Genomic DNA, 22,451 nt, shown 5'->3' with positions numbered 1-22,451 from the left:
GACTCATTCTAAATGTTGCTTTTTCGAGGCAGTGTTCCAAACCCTTGGTGTTAGTATAGACTGCTAATTTTATCGACAGCCTAGCCAAGCTAGAGGAAAGGAAGTGACTGCACATCTGTTCCCACTACAATGCCAGCTTTCCTTCCTGACACTGAGTCTTCAGAGAGCAGAGAGTGGGAGTGTTTAAATAGGGTACCATGTAGATGAATCAAAGATAACTGCTTACAAATAAGTACAACCCTTCTCATACAGCCTCATTTTGTTAGAAAATGCAGTGGATTGCCTGTGGCATTCCACATTAATTTGAAAAAATCTTCATATTTATGATCCCTTTATATATTTACTTTTTGTTTGTACTTGACACAAAACATAGTACACATTTTTCAGACAAAGAATAACATTATATATATACATATATATGTATATATATACAATTTATAACATGATTAAACTATGGAAATCGATACATCCATCCCCTTCAAATATGTACAATTTCTGTGAGTTGGAAATCAATAACTAGTTCTAGTTATTTTGCATTTTTGAGAATACTGCAACCATAAGCTGAGTAAAGAAGATCAACCACCATTGTGATGATTAATTCTGATTGTTACCTTGACATCTCTACAATTGCTTAGGAGATGAAGCTCTGGAATAAATTATGAAGTAGTTTATAGATTGATTTAAGTAAGAAGGAAAGAGCTACTCGAAATCCTGGAAATACTATTTCATGGGCTGTGGTCTCTGCCTGAATAAAAGGAGAAACTGGGAAAAGTACCAGTATACCCTTACTCTGGTTCCTGAATGTGACCTAAAGCTCCTGCCCCATCTCTACCCTGATGGGTAGTACCTTCAAACTTTAATCCAAAATAAAGCATTGCTAGGTACTTTGTTTCAATAGTACCCATTTACTAGGTATTTTGTCACAACAGCAGTAAAGAAAATAAAGCAACCACCTCAAAAGTATTCCTGGGCCACTTAAAGAATCAAAATGTCTAAATTTCTAACAAGACTGGTTTATTTCTATAGATAAAACTAAATTTGGCAATCAAAGGTTTTAGTTCTTTTCTTTAAAGTTGTCATAGGTTAATATTGTCTTTAGTAAAGATTTAAAATATCACAGCACTAACTTGCCTTGTAATGTTTCCAATTTTTACACATTTAATCAATAATACACATAATCTATACACACATATGAATATATATGTATATATACATACACACATCTTTTTATATATACTTATATATATATAAAATATATGTATATAATTTGTCAGTAAGTGGCCATGTTCCCACTGTAAATTATTTCAATGCAACAACATTTCTCTATCAGCTGGTTGGTAATATCATATTTTCTCTTTGTATATCTTAAATATCAACAAATTAAACAAGAAAGGAATATACATTTTTCTTTAGACTGTAAGCAAAGGAATATTTCTTTTTTAACTCATATATCAAAAAGAAGAAAATTCACAAAATCGTATAAATATGATTTCATAATAAAATGAGCCATGTCTTCCATGGACAAGGGTCTATAAGGAACACACATAGGAGACAGCTTCAGAAATCTCAGTGATATTTGCATTCCTTTATAAAGCTTCCCTATTATTCTATTTGACTGTCTTTATTCTTTGAAATAAACAATATCTGAGGATGATATCTAAAGGAAGAAATAATATCTAAAGGAGATGAACTAAATTAATCATAATTACTCAGAAATAGGCTGGTGAGACGATTCACTGTTAAGAGCACTTACTACTCTCGTAGAAAACCCAGGTTTAGTTCCCCAAAACACACATTACAGCTCATGTCTGTCCAGTTCCAGGGGATCCAATTTCAGTGAAAATGTTTGGATATAAAAAGAAAGAAAATGTAGGTAAGAGTATAGATCAGTGGAGCTATCTAATATAGCTAGAAAATGGAGTGCATATTAGAAGGAGAAGAAATGATTGGTGGAGCTAGAAAATTCACTACAGCCATCCAGCCCTGAACTGCTTACATAATAACTATGGACATAGTGTGTGTACACTGAGGCATTTTTGCCTGTTAACTGAGAGGGGCAACATGTAGAAAAAAGAGAAACAATGATAAAGGAAGCAAGACAGAGGTCAACCAGATGGAGGGCAGGCAAAGAGATCAGTTGGGAAGATGCAGGGATTTGTCAACTTGTGTAGAGGAGAAATTGGATTAGAGGGATTTAAGTGATCAGTCAGAGGAACTTTGGACAATAATATTCCTTCCAGGCTGCACTCTAGGCATTGTGACTATCTCCTCTACATTCTACAGTACTTTGTTTATAACAAATGCATTTGATATATTTGAGTATATTTGAGTAAATCAGCGTCTACTTGGAGGACTGGGATTTCTTTTCACGAACCTGTCCACATACAGTAAAACAAAACTGAATATTAAATTTGTGGTGAAGATTATTTTATATGGCTACTGTTTATGGGCAGATGATATTTCATAAGAGAGATTATTACTTCAACAGATAAAATGGGATTCAAACAATCAGTTAAAAGGCATCAAGTATAAAAGCAATCAGTATAAAGGCATCAAGAACAGAATAATGGTATATCTGAGGCATAAGGGAATTCTGCCTTAAGAATGAAGCATTAGCTTCTAACCAAGACTTTATGTCCTACAGATTTCATATTTGTCAGCTATGAGCTAATTCCTTGAGAATATGTTTGTCTTATCTTTCCATATAGATATGTGGGTTTATTATACATTGGTTTTATTAAAGAAGAATAGAAAAATAGAATTAGTATTCAACAAATAAGGTCACTTACAAAGAGTACATAGAGGAATAGGCTAATAAGCATATTAATTTCTGCTGGAAAAATCCAGCAGAGATACAGAGACAGCGAATAAAAATATATAAGGCTTAAATTCACAATAGAAATTATTGGTCAATGACTGAACCATAATATAGTTTCTCTGTTCCTACAAAATACATATTGTAACAAAGCAGAGATTTACACATTAAAGCATATATATATATATATATATATATATATATATATGATCTATCTAGCTATAGCTACTATAACTTACTATAACTGAGTATAACTTACCTTCAAACGTATTCCAACCTAAACATAAAACTTCCCTTGTAAAGACAACCCAGTGTCTTCACACATAAAACAACTTCTTCTTAGGTAAATATCATCTCAAAGTCGAGATTAAATCTCCTGTTGGGGTTCCAATAATTCTCCCTACCATGAAACAGAGTAGATTAAAGACAGAACAATATGATTGAGTAAGAGAGCAGTTGTTTTCAGTTCTCCACAAGTTGACTTCTCAGTTATCCCTGATATCCATAGAGATATCATCGGTCCCAATAAGTGACTGAGACCTGCTTATTACAGATTCACGACCAGATGTATCTAAAATGGAATATGAGGTAAGTCACTGAGTAGCTGGCAGGTTTTTGTACTCTCATTGATATGAATATGCCTTCTTACATTCCGGGGGGTGGGGAGTAGGAAACAGTCTGCTTATAGAAAGGCATCTTCCATGACCTTAGAAACAGCTTTGTCTGATGATAATTTTTCATGCATTAAATAGTCAGCCTTCTTCAGAAAATTATGCCATAGCTTCCCATCCACAGGGATATGGCACAAACTGCCACCACCATGATGTTCTTCCCGAACACCAGGGATAAAGCAACCATGTATTACCCCTCTGAAGCTCAATTTAATCACCAGATGATTTGAAAAAAAAAAAAACTTCTTTGGAAAGTCTATGGACTTCTGAACTCCAAAGCTCAATGGCATATGAAGCATCTATCAAATAACAATGGTGAAAAAAGAAAACTGGGAAATTTAGAAAAACAAGAAAATAACAAGTTTGATTCTTCTTCCTTTAAGAGCTTCCAAATTAATTAATTAATTAATGGGAAATTTTCACTTAGGAGTAAACCTGGTGCCTCATTAAGCATGCTGGCACTATATCCTCACACATATAATCAACATAAATTCATATGCTGTTGTGTATCAGACTCATATTGTTCAATGCATTCCAACAGATCTATAAATACAGAAGCCAGAATATAGACGTTCAAAAAGTGTCTAAGTAGACTGTGGAACAAATAAGTGCGGTTTACTGGATTAACATTTGTTGGAGAAACAGTGATGTTAAGAGAGACACAAGTCCAACAAATAAGTGTGTATGAGTTTTTGAAATGTTTAAAACCCATACTGCAGGCTTCAGCTAAATGGTAGTTTGGGAAGCTGGTTTTCCTTGATATCTAAAAGCAGTCATAGCATGTAAAAACAGCACAGAAAAAATAAAGTACAGAAATCTGTAGTTTATATTGTGAAGAAAGAATCAGGAAGAAGTTAAAATAGTTTACCAAAATGAGAGATGCTTGTAATCCCAGTCCTTGGGAGGCTGAGACAGGATGATTATGAGTTTGAGGCCAGCCTGGCCTATGGTGTGGGGATTAGAGAAAGCCATGAGTGAATGTGTCCTGTTGGCATGGGAACAGCCAAGTCAATGATGCAATGCATGGATCCTATGAAAGTGCCAAGGCTTTGGTCAGGCTCAGAACAACAAAGGCATTGTCTGGTCCCAGTCTACGTGTGTACAAATGATTAAGCAGTTGGGGAATAAAAAAATCTAGCAACTGCCGCTTCCTCTTCCTGGATATTTATAGCCAGAGAGTGCACCAAGCTTTGCATGACACAGCATTATGGAGAAGCCCAGCCTGAGCTACAGAGAAAGTGGCTGTATCAACAAAAGTCATGTTTGAGGCTGTGTGGCATTTATCTGCTTTCTTCTTCTAAAGTCTTCTAGTGCCTTGAAGAAGGGTGCTATGCTCAGGGCAAACTGGAGAGGCAACAGATACAAAATGAACACATAACTTTCTGACAAGAGTCCACTGATCCATCCATTGAAAACAAGTGGATATATTCTAACAACTGGGCTGTTTTGTTTGGCCTCAATGAGAAAGACTGGCAGAGACTTGAAGTGCCAGGGTGGGGGAATACCCAGGATGGTTACCCACTCAGAGGAGAAGGGGATGGGGGATGGTAGGATTTGGGGAAGGAGTGACCTGGAGGGGGGTGAGCTGGATATAAAGTGAATAAGTGAAAAAAAATTAAGTTAAATTTTTAAAAAAAAGAAAGGAAAAGAAAAAAAGGTAAATGTGTTAGAAACTACTGTCCATAAATATAATAGACTTGTTACATAGATAGCATGTGCTGAAGGAGATGCTTTCAAAACTGTATTTAAGAATTTGAGGTTTGTTGGCTTGAAAGAAAAACTTCTTTCCAGAATATGTGGAAACCTATATGTTCAATTCTCCTTGCCTGAAATACTATCTCTGGGGATTTATTCTAATGATCTAGAGAATACACAATACATTGTTTATATTACATATGATGGGACAAAAATCTTTAAAAACAAATGTCAGAAATGGAAATTATGTAAGCATTACGTTCCCATAAGGTGATCAGTTTTAATATAAGTAAGAAAATTTTCACAATATACTTGGTAAAAATGTGCTATAAAACATTATTTTTTCTTTAAAGATAATTTCTAGACAATGAAAACTTGATACATGTATATATTAATTATTTTAATATTTTTAATTTTATTTTGAGGCAAGATCTTGAAGTGTCCCTCAGACTCTTCTCCAACATCCAGTCCCCTGGCTTCTGCTTCCCAAGTGATGGTACCAAAAGCATATTTTACTTACTAAAAAAAAAAATCTGCCCATCTATCATGAAAATAATTCAACATATAGCAAAAATCTTTATCACGATTAATAATTTAATACTTAAAAGTGAAAAAAGTAAAACTACTTAAACACTTCAAAAGCAACTATTCCAAGAGTCAAGTAATAGAAGAATACAAAAGATAACTTGAAGTAGACTGAAAAGTGTTTATCTGGGTTGGGAGAGATATTTTGATGGATAAAGTACTGGATGTGCAATGATGAGGACCAACTATTGCATACCCAAAACCCATTTAATGTTACACACAGCAGGAGATGAGATGGGAAGCAGAAACAGGAGAATCTCTGGAAGCTCACAGGCCAGCTACCCTGGGATATGCTATGACAAATAACAAAAGACCCTGTCTTAAGGTCAAAGGAAAAGACCAATACCTGAGGTTATCCCCTGACACATGTGCATGCATACTCTCATACATATGAGTATGCACAAACACATACAAGATTCCTATCCAATTTTAATTATATATCTAAAAAAAAAGTTTTCAGGAAAAGCATAAGAGAATAAATTAAATATCAGAAGTGGTAGGATTAGGGTGAGACATTTGAGTTTTCTTTTAATTTGCTAAAAATTTCCCAATGAATATAATAAAGTACCTGAAAATGAGGAAGAAGATAACTATGGGCTTTCTCTACATATGAGGGGATCAGCTTGGCTGAGGCTGAATTTATGAGGAGGCCCATAGGACAAAGAGAACAGAAATACCTCCATAATGCCTGATGCTGAAAGCATATCCCAGTTGTTTCCTGGATTCCCAGTGACATAGGAGATTGAGAACAGCTCCCAAAAACATACCATGGAGCCAGTACAAAGCAAGGGACAATTCTACAATGAAGGCTGGAAGTTTTTCTGCAGATGTAGGTTAAAAGGCTAATATTGGACCATGGGATATGTATTCCCAACTTAACCAAAGCAGGATGGATCCTGTTAATTCTGAGAGCTATTAAAATTATCCTTAGTTAGACACGACCAGAAATATCAATAACACTCATCACCTGCATCATGAAATTTTAGCTTTATATTTATTGAGTTAAATAGATGGTAGAGGTGTGGCATCAACAATAGACATGGTCCCACCATAGTAAAACAATATACACAAAAGTTACATGACACAAAACAGGCTTGATTAAATCACAGAACATCCATGAAGCTGTATTTGAACACAGAAGTGATGTGTGAATTCGGTGCTTTGCCATAAGATCACTAAACAGTGGGTTAATGTTGAATTTTTTTCCAGAGGAAGCATAAGACAGAGCTAAAATGGCTAAACAGGAAACAGGAAGGCCTCAGAAAGCTGTTACACTACAACCCTACCTATAGGCAGACATAAATATCCATGTACACAATGCCTACCTCAGTATTAGGTGCTTACAAGAGAGAAGCACATTGAATTTGAGTGATACGCACTGGAAAGACAAGGAACAGGAATGTGTGATCATTTCAACTGATCACCTTCCATTCTTTGTGGAAACTCAAGATGTTCTTGATTTCCACACCAGCTTCAGTTGCCATCCCCAGAACCAGCTGCAAGGGGTATGAGAAATTTCTAGGGTGTTCCAAACAGACGCCAGTAATGATGGTCACCATGCTGCTGGGATCCAGGACCCCTGGTCTGGATGAATCGAGCAGACTTTTGCAGAACTCAAGAATATTGTAGAGATCCCAAGCATCAGAGTCTGGTTTAGTCATCCTGGGCCTTACCAACCTCTTAGACACAAAGGACTGGCAGAGAATGTACTGATTCCTTCTCTTTAACTCATCCTCTAGAAAAGTGATGGCTGCCAAGGCCCTGCGGTCTTCCCATTTTAGGATATACAGTGTGTCAACCACAATTTTGGGTATGATAAGAAAAAACTTAGCACTAGTGGCTAGTTTCTGTATGACTGAAAGATGTTCACAGAGGGCCCTGGGGTCAGGGAACAGGTAAGGGGTCAACACTGACCGAGTCTGGGGACCTCGAAGAGTCTTTTCAAGCAATGCCACTTCACGTTGTAGCCAGAGCTGGACTATGTCTTTGGAAAGCCTGATTCTTGAAGTTGTTCTTGGAAGCTGCTGAGGTGCACTTTCTGACCTTTCAAGAGTACCACTCACAAAGACACCCTGCTTAGAGTCAAACCTCAAGAACTGTCCTGGGAGTCTTGTTGCAAAATGACCAAAACTTCTGAAGAAACAAATACGCACGATAACTTCCTCCTGGTTGGTCAGTTGAGGTGGATCCTGCCCTAAACCTTCCCTATCCTGTGACACTGAAGGAGGAGACTGTTGGAACAGGGCAATGTCCTCAGGGAGCTGAAAGTACTTGGGAGTATTCGGCCAATGACAGCTCTGCAGCAAGTCCTGGAGATGGTGAGACAGGCAAAGGCCCGGATGCTGAAGGTCTCCTACTGAGGGTAACAGGTTCAGCAATACACAGAGGTGGTCCCACAAGCTACAGACACTCCTCCAGTGTGACAAGAGGAGACTGTGATTGCTGCGGAGCCAACTCAGGATCACCTTGATGGTAGGCAACAGTCCCTCTGCAGAAAGAATGTCCAGTTTACACTGAGTGGTCTGGAGATTGTTCTGGGTGATGAAGGACCTCTGATCCCAAGAGGAACCCATGTGGAATTCTGTCTCAGGAAAGCTGCCCATCTCACCTTCAGTGCTCAAGGAACTGCTGACAGTGGGGCTTGGATCAGTCGGAGGTGGCAGAACGTTATGACTAAAGACAGGAGCCAAAGGTGAGGCATGTTTTCCTTGGAGCTTTTGGCTCAAAGGAGCTGGCAGGCTAGAAATAGTTGTTTTCAAGAGCTCAAGGAGACTGTCAGAAGGTACATATGCCTTCATGTTGCTTCTTGAATGAGTGCCTTTAGCTTTGGATGGACCTCCACTCCTCTGAATTTCATCTGAACTCAAGAACCCACTCCCTTCTTCATCTGTTGTATCAGAGTGGGATGTCTCACTGCTTGTGTCTGATTGTGCCTGAGAACTTAAGGATGAGTTTTCATCGTCCTCTGTCTCATCTGAGTCACAACAGGAATGAAAGCTGGCCTCACTGTCTCTACAAATGACAGACCACTTGTGGCTTTTCTGAGAGTGGCTGTTTTGGAGCCCAGGAGATAGAAACTCTTGATGATTCTTTCCAGGCTCTTTGTCCCAGCATCCATCTCTTGGAGCAGCCTCTTCTGAACTCACCTTCCTCTTCCACAGCTCAGCCTGGATTCGTGTGTTCACATGTTGTACTAGATAAGAGAAAAGAGTCAAGGTGAAAATAACAGCTGGTTTTTGCTGTTTTGAGCCTGATGTCCTTAGGCTGTGCACATTCATGAGACAAAGAACCACCATGTGGAAGATGAGGAAATCTGGAAGAAACAGGTAGCCTTTAGGAGGCTTATCTTCAGTGGATGCCTGGCACAAGCCGGATTGATATGGCCGGTAGGAAAGACAGAGGTGGAAGTCATCAAGAACCAGTTGGCACAGAGCTATAAGCCTTGCAGCTTTAAATTTTCTCTTAGGCTGCAGGAGGCTCTGAAGGTAGAGGAAGCTAACCAGAAGCCTTTTGTTGTCCCAACACTGCCTTTGGCTGTGAGACATTTTCCTTCCCTGGTACCTCTTCAGACAGCTGTACCTCTTTCCGGCATGATCATAGAGCCGTTTGAGGTTCCAAGCTGCTCCTTTAAAAGGCACTTCAGCATGGAGGCAGCGCTGATAGTAGTATGTGGCTTCCAGATCATAATACTTACTCCCCATGAGAGCACCCAGTTGGTTGAAGGGCATTCCCATATTCGGGGCCACTGACAAGGCTCTGTAGTAACATCTTTCTGCCAAGTTCTTGGTGGCCAGGTCTAGGAACTCATGCTGATACCGGAACAGGTCTCCTAAGTAGAGTAGACAGCGATGACAGGCCATGCGGGCCCAGGAAGCCTCTTCCACTGATGTGGGACCCACTTTCTTACAGCCAATTAAGTGAATGGCACTGTGAGGCCAATCGATGTAGCTCTGTAACCTCAGTTCATAGTGGCCTTGAAGGAACAGGAAGAGATGCTCATAGAACTTTAGGCCAGCCTTCAGGTGAGCCTGCAGGGGCTCTCCCCAGTGTTGGAAGGTGTCCATTTGTTTCTTGTTGGTCTTCATGAGCAGCATGACAATGTCAGAGTATATTTTCCTCCATAAGAGTTCTTCGGCCTTCCTACCATAAACTACCGGATGGAGGAACATGAGTTTAATGCAGGCTTGCTGGACCATATCTCTGAGAGCCAGGACGTGTGGCTTAAAAACCTCTTTGTGAGCATTTTCTTTTTGGAGGAAGAGATCCAGTCTCTGAGCTGCCAAGCAGACCTCTTGGTAGAGAAGTGTGGCCCTCAGGGTTTCTTCCTGATTTCTCTCCATGAGGCTGGATTCTCTTTAAGCAATGCTTACAGTGCTTCCTGAGAAAAGATTAAAACTACCCATTAGTGTTCACCCACAAAGACTGAAAACACTGAACATTGAAGTTGGAGGGGGTATATTTATTCTCTCACTTATAAAAACATTTAGTTTCACGTTCTTTACCTGTAACCCTTTTTGTAAGTATATTTCCTTCGATGTCATTCCTATCAAAAGTCAAACCTTAGAGGTCCCTTCTAAATGTATCTCTAATAAAAGAAATTCAGAAGTATATGCACTGAAATTAACCTAAAAAATCTAAGATGAATGAATTCTCTAGGTGCATGTATATGAGGAAAAATTGGTTTATAAAATTATAATTATATAGACCTAGATAAATAAGAATTACTTGAAAAGAAGTGAATTACAAAACCCATAGCTCTCAAATCTAAAATATTGATAAGATTCCCCCTCCAAAAAAAAGCTATAATACTTTGTTTAACAGACCTTCTACTGAAAGACCTTAATTTATGTAATTTAAAAACATAACCTTCAAATGATTGGTATAGAGAAAAATTAGTATTTAAACACATGTGCTAAATCTAAAGTTATGAAATCTGGGGTGATGATACATACCTGTGATCTCAGCATCCCTGGAGCCTGGGATGTAGGGATAACAATCTTAAAGTCAGCTTGGCTTGCTTAGCAAGGCCCTGACTCAAAATAACAAGAAACAAAGGGAACTAGGTATATAACTCAGCTCTTACCTATTGTATGCACAGAACTATATCCAATCCCCAAAATAAAAATAAAAAAGTTAACTAGACAACTTTTTAACTGAGTAACTAAAAAACCTTGGATGTCAAGTAAACCAGACTGTGCTATACTATCCACACAGAAGGACAGAGCCAGGATAGCACATGAAAGGTCTTTGTATCTATGACTGAAATGAGAAAAACTGAGAGGGAGACGTGGACAGAATGAGGAAATGATTTTGTAGAAAAGCAATAAAGAAGCCAGAAATGTAATAAGCAGCACCACGGCCTGCCAAACACCCAGAGCAGCTCAAAAGCTTTCACCAGAGGAATGAGGGCTCATCTGTGCTGTTCCCATTCTGAGCTGACTCAGGAAGGGGCACAAACCTAATGTATAAATATCTAGAGAAGACAAACCTACAACCTACAATAGATCAGTCTCCCTTCCCAATTCCTCTACTTCACTCCTTCTCTCCCCAACACACAATTAGTCTAAAAGAAATTGTCATATCAAACTATAAGAAAAACAGTTCCCTACAGGTTGGGAAAAAAAAATCTTCACTAACTGCAAATCTGGTAGAGGGCTACTATCCAAAATATATAAAGTCAGGAAGCTAACAACCAAACAAACCAAACAGCCCAATTTTAAAAACCGGGTATAGAACTAAACAGAGAATTCACAACAGAGGAATCTCGAATGGCCGAGAAGCACTTAAAGAAATGTTCAACGTCCTTAGTCATCACAGAAATGCAACTCAAAATGACCCTGAGATTTCACCTTATACCAATCAAAATGGCTAAGATCAAAAACCTCAGGTTAAGCAGATGCTGGAGAAGATGTGGAGAAATTCCAATTGGTGGAATTGCAAACTGGTACAACCACTCTAGAAATCAATCTGAGATTCCTCAGAAAACTGGAAATATATCTACCTTAAGACGCAGCTATAGCACTCCTGGACATATGCTCAAAAGATGCCCCACCATGCCACATGGGTACATGTTCCACTATGTTCAAAGTGGCCTTGTTTGTTATAGCCAGAAGGTGGAAACAACCAATATGTCTCATAACAGAAGAATGAACACAGAAAATGTTCAATGGAATGAATACTACTCAGCTACTAAGAATGGGGGCATCCTGAGTTTTGCAGGCAAATGGATCAAACTAGAAAATATCATCCTGAGTGAGGTAACATTAGATCCCACAAGCAATGCATGGTATATACTCACTAATAAGTGGACATTAGCCAAAAAAAAAAAAATGCAGAATACCGAAGATACAGTCCACAGAACTCAAAAAGATCACCAATTTGAAAGGCCCAAGTGAGGATGTCTCAATCCCATGTGGGAAGGAGAAGAAAACAATCAGAGGACGGTGGAGGGAGGGAGGGACCTGTGTAATAAAGGGGTCTGGGAGGGGAAGATAATCAGGCATTAGGTGGGGTAAAAGGACTGAAGCCCTGTGAGCCAGCAGAAAGAATAGAAAGAGGCAACCTCAGTGGGTAGAAGGTGGGGGGAACCCTCCAGAATGTACCAGAGACCTGGGAGGTGAGACACTCAGTACTCAAGGGGAGGAACATTTGATGAAATGCCCCACAGTGGGGAGAGGAAAATTGTAGAGCCCACCTCCAGCAAAAAGACAGTGCATCAAGTGAGGAAAGAGGTTGCCCTCCCACAGTCAAAAACACTGAACCAGAATTGTTCCTGTTTGAAAGACCTGCAGGGACAAAACTGGAGAAGAGACTGAGGAAAAGGAAGCCCAGTAATAGGTCCAAATTGGGATCCAGCCCAAGGGGAGGCCCCAAGATCTGACATTATTACTGACACTATGGAGAGTTCACAAAAATGAGCCTATCATGACTGCCCTCCAAAAGACCCAACAAGCAGCTGAAAGAGTCAGATGCAAATATGTACACCCAACAAATGGACAGAAGCTGCTAACCCCTGTGGTTGAATTAGGGAAAAGCTGGAAGAAGCTGAGGAAGAGGATGACCCTGTAGAAAAACCAGCACTCTCAATTAACCTGTACCACTGATATCTCTCAGACATAGAGCCACCAACAAGGTGAAATACTACACCAACTGATATGAGGCCCCCTACACATATACAACAGAGGACTGCTAAGTCTGGGTTTAGTCAGAAAAGATGCACCTAACCCTCAAGATTGGTGGCAACAGGGAGTAGGGAGGTCTGGTAGGGTGTAGGTGGGGATAGCAACATCCTCTTGGAGATGGGGATGGGGAGGAGATACAGGATATGGAACATTCAGAATGTGGAATGGGATGGGAATAAAATCTGGATTGTAAAGAAAAAATTAAGTAAAATGTTTAAAAAATTAGAAAGTTAAGCTTCTGGTTTCCTTCTGTGCCTGGAGCTGCCACAGTGCTCCATGGCCAAATACTACCAGCAAAGAGCTGGTCTCCCAGGTGTGTGGACATGACTGTGAGCACAGGTAAGGCCACCACTTCTGCTAAAATTCCTGGCTCAAAAGAGAACCCTACATAGCCATCAGGATACAAGAACCAAGGAACAGCTGGGAAAAGGATCAATCTCCACCCCAGAGCTGACCCTGTACCACAGTTCTCCATATCCAAATACCTACAGAAAAGAACTGCTCTGCCAGGAGTGCCGACAAACAGGCTTGAGGGAGGGACAAGCCACAGTCAGAGACAGTAAGACTAGCTAACACCAGAGATAACCTGATATTGAGGGGCAAGGGCAAGAACATAAGAAACAGAAACCAAGGCTACTTGGCAACATCAGAACCCAGTATTCCCACCACAGTGAACTCTGGATACCCCAACACACCAGAAAAGAAAGACTCTCCTGATGATGATAGAGGGCTTTAAGAAGGACATAAATAACTTCCTTAAAGAAATACAGGATAGAACAGAACACCAATAACTTATGCTCTAAGATCAAGAATTGACAAATGGGACCTCATAAAATTACAAAGTTTCTTTAAGGTAAAGGACACTGTCAATAGGACAAAACCACAACCAACAAATTGAGAAAAGATCTTTACCAACCCTACATCCAACAGAGGGATAATGTCCAATATGTACAAAGAACTCAAGAAGTTAGACTCCAGAGAACCAAATAACCCTATCAAAAATGGGCTACAGAGCTAAACAAAGAATTTTCACCTGAGGAATATCGAATGGCTGAAAAGCACCTAAAGAAATGTTCAACCTCCTCAATCATCAGGTAAATGCAAATCAAAACAACCCTGAGATTTCACTTCACACCAGTCAGAATGGCTAAGATGAAAAACTCAGGAAACAGCAGGTACTGTCGAGGCTGTGGAGAAAGAGAAACTCCTCCACTGCTGGTGGAATTGCAAGCTGGTATAACCACTCTGGAAATCAGTCTGGCAATTTCTCGGAAAACTGGGCATGATACTACCAGAGGACCCTGTTATACCACTCCTGGGCATATACCCAGAGGATTCCCAGCATGTAATTAGGACACATGCTCCACTATATTCATAGCAGCCCTATTTATAATAGCCTGAAGCTGGAAAGAACCCAGATGTCCCCCAAAGAAGGAATAGATACAGAAAATGGGGTATATTTACACAGTGGAATACTACTCAGCTATTAAAAACAATGAATTCATGAAATTTGTAGGCAAATGGGTGGAACAAAAATAACATCAAAAATAAAAGGAAACAACAATCACTCTTCCATAATAGTCCTTAACATCAATGGACTCAATTCCTCTATAAAAAGACATAGACTACCAGACTGGATACATAAACAGGACAGACACAGCATTTTTCTGCATACAGGAAATGCACCTAAGTGTCAAAAACAGACACTATCTCAGACTAAAGCACTGGAAAACAATTTTCCAAGCACATGTAACCAAGAAACAAGCTGGAGTAGCTATTCTAATATCAAATAAAATCAACTTTCAAGTAGAAGTTATCAAAAAGGATAAGGAAAGACACTTCATACTCATCAAAGGAAAAATCAATGAAGAAGAACTCTCAATTCTGAACATCTATGCTCCAAGTGCAAGGGCACCCACATTCATAAAAGAAAAAAAAACTTAACTAAAGCTCAAAGCACACACTGCACCTCACACAATAATAGTGGGAGACTTCAACACAGTGAAACTAACTGAAGTTATAGCCCAAATGGATTTAACAGATATCTATAGAACATTTCATCCTCAAACAAAAGAATATACCTTCTTCTCTGTACCTTATGGTAACTTCTCCAAAACTGACCATACAATCTGTTAGGATTCTGTCTAAGCTCCATCCCACAGTTACCTGGCAACAGCCAAGCAGGTCTGTCCCACTATAAAGGGGGCTTCTTGCCCCTCCTACTTCTCTTGCATCTATTCTCTCACTCCTCAGCTTCTTTCTTACCCTCTTGGGCCCTTCTCTCTCCTCCTCCCCTCCTCATCTCTCCACGTGGTCATGGCCTGCCTCTGCTTCTCTACTCTCTCCTTCTCTCTGCCTTTCTCTGCCTCTACTACCCCCTTAACTCCCTTACCCATATCCTGGATAAACTCTATTCTATACTATACCATAGTATGTCTGGTCCCTCAGGCAGAAGGAGGGCCTTGGCATGGGCCCACTGAGGCAGCCCTTTCCCCCACACCACCGTAGAACATATTCTCTCACCTCTTTCTTGTTTTATGATCACAATATAATTGTTTGCAAAACAGACCTGAACATATGCAAGAAGATTGAAATAATCCCATGTATCCTATCAGATCACCATGGACTAAAGCTGGTCTTCAGTAGCACCAAAAACAACAGAAAGCCCACATACAGATGGAAACTGAACACACACTATGCATTGATGATTGGGTCAAGGAAGAAATAAAGAAATTAAAGACTTTGTAGAATTTAATGTAAAGGAAGGCACAACATATCCAGACTTATGCGACACAATGAAAGCAGTGCTAAGAGGAAACTCACAGCTCTGAGAGCCTCCAAAAAGAAACTGGAGAGAACAAACACTACTAGGAGCTTAACAATACACCTGAAAGCTCTACAACAAAAAGTAAATACACGCAAGAGGATTAGACAGCAGGAAATAATCAAACTCAGGGCTGAAATCAACCAAGTAGAAACAAAAAGAACTATCCAATGAATCAACAAAACCAGGAGTTGATTCTTTGATAAACTCTTAGCCAGACTAACCTGAAGGCACAGAGACAGTGTCCAAATTAACAAAATCAGAAATGAAAGGGAGATAAAACAATAGAAACTGAAGAAATTCAAATATTCATTAGATCCTCCAACAAAAGCCTTTATTCAACACACCTGGAAAATCTGGATGAAATGGACAATTTTCTAGACAGATACAAAATACCAAAGTTGAATCAGGATCAGATAAACCATCTAAATAGTTCCATAACCCCTAAAGAAATAGCAGCAAGCATTAAAACTCTCCCAACCCAAAAAGCAGCATTGTCAACTGACCCAACACCCCAGAGCTCCAGGGGACCAGACCACCAACCAAAGAATACACATGGAGGGACCCATAGAGGGTGGCCATATTGGACATCAGTGAAAGAAGAGGCCCTTGGGCTTAAAAGTGTTCAATGCCCCAGTGTAGGGGAATGCCAGGGCTGGAAGACAGGAGTGAGTGAGTGGGTGAGTGGGTGGGGGACCACCCTCATAGAAGCAGTGGTAGGGGGATAGGATAGGAGGTTTCTGAAGGGAGGCCTAGAAAGGGGAAAATACCTGAAATGTAATGAAGCAAAACCAAATTTTAAAAAAAAGAAAAAGGAAAAAAAATAGAAAGTTTAAATGATACACACATAGCTTTGTCTGCTTAGTTCTGCAAACAACAGGGTAATGTAAGGGACCACAGCAGCCATCGATTTCCTTTTCTCTATCATGCACAAAAACAACAACAACAAAAAAAAATGCTACAGCGCTCTGCACACATAGGCATGAATCCATGAAGCTAAACTATAATTTCTCACAAATATTTTCAAACCCAGTAATTACCACCGAGTGCTCATTTTACCTGAGTGGATGTGAATCAGTCCTGGCTCCTGTGCCATGTTAGGCACTCTCACACTAAAGGTTACATCTGATTCTTCTGTGCAGAACAATCTCTTTCCTCCTTTGCAAACCTTAGCAAAAGTTTCCCAGCAGGCTTACTGACAGGATCTGATGGGACACAGCTGTTCCTACTGAAGCTATGGGCAAAGGCAATTCCCCAAACCTGATGGTTCCTGATCTAAAGCTGGTAAAATCCCAGCTTCTTCATTATAATACAAAATAGAGAAAATTAAATCCCTGCAATGACATTAGTCTAAATGAGACTCTTATAGCCTACCTTTGAACTCACCCATAAGCTGAACTCCTAGATTGTGTACCTGCTCAGCCTTCTGGCTTCCTAGACCTGAATTTTAAATAAGGTTCCCAATGCCTTTTAAATACAGTACTTAACCCGTAGGTCCTCATATTAGCTCTACATCATTGGTAGAGGCTGGGTTCACAGGAGATCTGACGGAGGATACTTACTTTGGTAGGTAAGGCAGAATCAGAAATGACCCATACATCAGAAAGCAAAGCAGACAGAAAACAAAAGTGAAGTTAGAAAAATATAACAGAGCCAGGCATGGTGTTGCACACCTATAATCCCAGGACTAGGGAAGTTGAGGCCAGAAACTAACAGACTGAAGCCAGCCAGATCTAGATAATGACTTCAAGGCTAACCTGGGCTTCCTGGTGAGAACTTGTCTGAGAAATTCAATTATACTTCTATAAACTAACAATGAAAAATATAAAAATGAAGGTGGTAAGATGTTCTATTTACACCCAGGATTCTAACTCACGTCTGTATTCCTAGTACTTGGAAATAGGAATATTAGGAGTTTAAGACTAGTTTTAGCTACATCCCTAGTTCAAGGACAACCTGTGTGACTCTGAGAGATTCTGTGTCAAAAGAAAGAAGCAAACAGAGAAAAAAAAAGCCAAATACATCAATTTATAATAAATTGCAAAGAAATGAATCAATTGTAAAAACATTAACAAAAATAAATACAAATTTATACCTAAAAAGTTATAAAACTTTAATTAAATCAAATAATGGGAAGAAATTCATAATTACTAATCATAAAAATTATGAGACAGCCATAATCTCCAGATTATAGAGATTCTATAGAAAGGATATAAATTCAGTATAATCCTATTAAAATTCTTGCTAATATTCCTTTGAGAATTCTAAAGCATATACTACTATCATTATAAAAGGGTTGTGTATGTAAGGTTAGAGATATAGCTCACTGAGAGAGCACTTGCCAGGCATGGTTAAAACCCACAATTTGATCTCTAGTATCTTTTTTTTTAATATTTTATTTCCTATATTCTTTGTTTACATTTCAAATGATTTCCCCTTTCCCGGATCCCCCCTCCCCATATGTCCCATAAACCTCTCCATCCCTTCTCCAATCACCTCCCTCCTTTTTCTCTGTCCTTATATTCCCCTCCAATGCTAGATCAATCCTTTCCAGGATCAGGACCCTCTCCATACTTCTTCATGGGAGTCATTTGTTATGCGATTTGTGCCTTGGGTATTCAGGGCTTCTCTAGTATCTACTCCCCAACCTCTCAAGACAAGTAAGAAGAGGACCCAAACTAAGAAATTAGTGGGCTTACAATTACTATTTTCAAACTTGCAACAAAGCTCTAGTAATTAATAGAAAAATAAAAGTGAAGAAATAAAAGCTTATATTTAAAATCCATTTACTTCATCAAGAATGTCAGATAAATCTGTAAAGAAAGAACCATCTTTTCAACAAATGCTTCTGGAATAACTGGATATCCACTTTCACAAGAATACAGCTGGACCCCATTTCTTAGAACCTACACAAAAATAATTAGAATGGGTCACAGAATATAAGAGATGAGACTTTAAAACTATGTGATTAAATCTGAGGAGAAAAGATCTTGTCATGATGTTTAGGCAGAATTTTCTTAGATGTGACACCAAGAGATGCAACCATACCCAGCTCTCCCAAGGATGCTCTCATTAAACTAAAACATAGCTCCACTTTCTGTTTCAAGGGAAAAGGATTTATTGTCACCTTAACAGAGAGGGTAAAATCCATCATTGTCAAGTGACCTGAATTTCACTATGGCTGCATGAAATGTGTACTTGAGTTAGTGAAATTTAAATGTTCTGGAAACTTCAGGGAAGCTAAGTCTGGTAATATCAAAATACCATTCTCTAGCACTATGGAAAATACTTGGTGCTATGAAATATGAAAATGTTTATTTGTATATGGGCATTTAAGATAACACAGAAAACAACCTGGAACCAGGCCAGAGAGATCACTCAGCAGCTGCTTGTTACACACACATGAAAGCCCACCTTTGATCCACAGACTGCACTGAAGGTGGATGGGGAATTGATGCCACAGAGTTGTCCTCTGATCTGCAGATATGCATGGTGCCACATGTGTACATGCACACATACACATACACATACACACACATACATACACAGATGCACATACACACACACATACCATAACACATATACACAATGAAAATAAATAAAATTTAAAAGAATACATTTTTAAACATCTGGAAACCTCATACATATAACTTATAGATTGTCATTCTGTATAATTTTAAACACAATACAGCAATTTTCTTTCACAAATGCCAAGTATTTTGCTTTTTAAAAAGTGAATATGGTGGAGGGGGTTCACTGCCCTTCTCAGACTACAAAAGGAGGGGAGAGGGGAGGAGGGGCTGTGTGAGGGAAAACTGGGAGGAGAAGATGAGGCTGTGATCTGGATACAAAATGAATGAATAATTTTTAAGTAAATATTTTGTTTTAATATTTAATATTTAAATTTTTCTATATGTAATATATGGCATTCAAAACCATTTTTAACTGAAGGAAAAGCCTTTTCAAAAGTATTCTAAAAGAATATGTTTTATGCATTCAGTGTGCAGAAGGCATTTTAAATAGTATCAATTATTCCAAAAGTATTTACTGGAAGCAAAAATTGATGTATTTCATTACACTAAAATCAAGAACCCATTTTATGAAACTATTAAGGATGAACTCTGTTATTAAAAGATATTTGTGATATTTTAACAATAAACCCCCAACATCAAGAATATTAATTAGGGGGGGCAGACTAGAGAGATTTCTCAGTGGTTAAGAGTACAAGCTGCTCTTAAGAGGACCTGGGTTCAATTCTCAGCATTAAACCATCTTGGAAATTCAGTTCTGGGAGATATGATGCCCTCTACTGTCCTTCTTGACCACTGCATATATGCACATGAGGACAGTGACATACATGCATATAAAACTCCCACACACATAAAATCAAAATAAATAAATCTGAAAAGAAAAGTCTGAAGCCAGAGGTGGTGATGCATGTCTGTAATACCAGTAGTCAGTGTGTGTAGAGGCAAAAGAATCAAGATATGCAGGGTCAGCTTCCACCACATAGTGAGCAAGCCTAAGCTACATAAGACCCTGCCTCAAAAAGAGGAGGAGGAGGAGGAATGGACAGTTGTCAGCAAATAATTGGAAAGATTTAGTCCTTAAAAGCCAGATTTACAAATTAAAGACATTGTGAAATACAGAGCATATTCAACTATAAAACATGAAACAACTAACAAAACCAACTTTTTGCTTTGATAGAGAGTGAGGAGAACATTTGTGTGCTGTGGATACAATCAGTTTCAAGGTGTTTGGGCTTGACTCACTACTACTGAAGAGTCACATACATTACTAAGCAGCACCTTCAACTTTGGACTCACAATGCGTCCTGCATCTGCACACCATTTGACAACAGAAAAAATTTCCCTAGCAACATTGTCTGAAATAGACAAAAGCCAAACAAAATGTCCAAAACTAGAAATAATGTAATTGTATGTCAACAATGAATTGAATAAATTATAATATATCCACCCATTACATTGTAAGCATAAATGAGCCAGTCACATTACACCCTCTCATATGGATGTATCATCCAGAGATAATGTTGGGCAAACGCCATCATCATAGAACATTAGACAACACAATAGTATGAAGCTAAGACCCAAATTGGCAAAACTGAAAAATGTATTTCTTATGGATACATAATTGACAAAAGCAGAAAAAAACAGGGATGCATATTGTCCACTGTAGGAAACATGAATGTAAAGTGCATGTGTTTGTGCATTTTGAATGTAAATTTGATCACCTAAAATCCAAAGTTGATAGAAAAAGACCAAATGTCAACTATATGACATATGTATGTATGTATGTGTGTGTGTGTATGTGTGTGTGTATGTGTGTGTGTGTATGTGTGTGCACACACATGTGAGTGTGTGTGCACTCATGCATCCATGATTGGGAAATATGGGTACACACATGCCATAGTAAATGTACGGAGATCATTGGACAAATTTAGGTCTTGGTTCTATGTTTCCTATCTTGTTTCAGACAGGGTCTCTTTGCTCTTTTTCTGCTGCGTGTCTCCACAAGCTTCCAGATATTCTGCTGGCTCTATCAATCCTGCCCTAGGAGACAGCTATAGGCACCAACTCTATAGGTCCAGCTTTACATGAGTAGTGGGGATTTGAACTCAGATCATCCTGCATGTTCATTAACCATTTTTATTCACTGTGCCATCTCTGTAGCCCCATGAATCCTTATTCTTATAACTTCAAAGGATTGCTACACTGACTCTAGATAACTTGAATAATAAATAGGGTTAATACTAAGCAATTGTTCTCAATTTAAAAATGAAATTGTTTACTAAAATGATCAAAATTACCAAAACATTTTTCTACATAGAAGTAGAACTAGAAAGAATAAAAATGTTTAAAGGAAAGTAAGCTCTCAAATAATCTTCAGACTTACAGATGATGCCCAGGTGGTGCAGTCAACCGGCTATATAGGAAGGAGGTATAACAAACCTCACACTGAATGCTGACTTTTGTTCTATGTATAATATATTGAAAATTATTTTTCTAATTTATTTTTCTCTCAATTTCATTCATAACATTCATGATTAAATATTGCATTCACTCTTATGTGAATGATAAGCTTCTGTCTATTTTTACAAACTATATTCCTATAAAAGACACATAACTTATGACAAAATCTAATAAAATGACCAATTTAAATGAAACTCTCAGAAATGATGGCACAATATTTCAACAAATGACCTCTAGAATAAGATGTTTGAAATAGATGTGTCTAATTATACCACAGAGACACCTTACACAATAGTATATACTTTGATACCCAAAGAAGCCAGCAAAATTAGGTATAAAATCAAGAAAAGATAAAAACAAATTTATTAAAAATAGAGCTTTGAGTATAGGCAGTCAGTCTTGAATTAATGGTTCTTCTGCCTCCTGCATATAGGAATTATAGATCCAGTAAAACATTTTATGATAAGTAAGTCTGCAAGAATAAATGAGCTCTCTGACAAAATAAAGACCTTCCAGCTATGGAAGTTCAAACAGAAATTATTCTCCTTTGCACATCATAGATGAGTGTTGCTTGTGGGTGGGAGATTGACTCAAATGAATGCTAATATCCTTTCTGTCATTTCATTGTTTTTATTCATAGAGACTCTTTTTGTAATTGTTTTATTTACTTGCATTTTAAATGCTGCCCCC

The 22,451-nt window shown here is 38.6% G+C and overlaps 1 protein-coding gene across 1 annotated transcript; it reads right to left on the bottom strand.

Moving 5' to 3' along the window:
- Nucleotides 1-7,178: 7,178 nt before the first annotated feature.
- On the bottom strand, nt 7,179-10,121 carry LOC127668101 (nonsense-mediated mRNA decay factor SMG5-like). The gene has a single exon (XM_052161533.1). The coding sequence runs from the start codon at nt 10,104-10,106 to the stop codon at nt 7,179-7,181; it is 2,928 nt and encodes a 975-aa protein (XP_052017493.1). The 5' UTR covers nt 10,107-10,121.
- Nucleotides 10,122-22,451: the final 12,330 nt, after the last annotated feature.

This window comes from Apodemus sylvaticus, chromosome 17 (assembly GCF_947179515.1).
Source record: "Apodemus sylvaticus chromosome 17, mApoSyl1.1, whole genome shotgun sequence".
Taxonomy (NCBI): Eukaryota; Metazoa; Chordata; class Mammalia; order Rodentia; family Muridae; genus Apodemus; species Apodemus sylvaticus.
The sequence above is the reverse complement of the archived record's forward strand: the minus strand, read 5'-3'. Positions and strand labels throughout refer to the sequence as shown.

Bases quoted from the DNA above. Each gene is read 5' to 3' on its own strand.
- LOC127668101 (XM_052161533.1), bottom strand. From the start codon at position 10,106: ATGGAGAGAAATCAGGAAGAAACCCTGAGGGCCACACTTCTCTACCAA.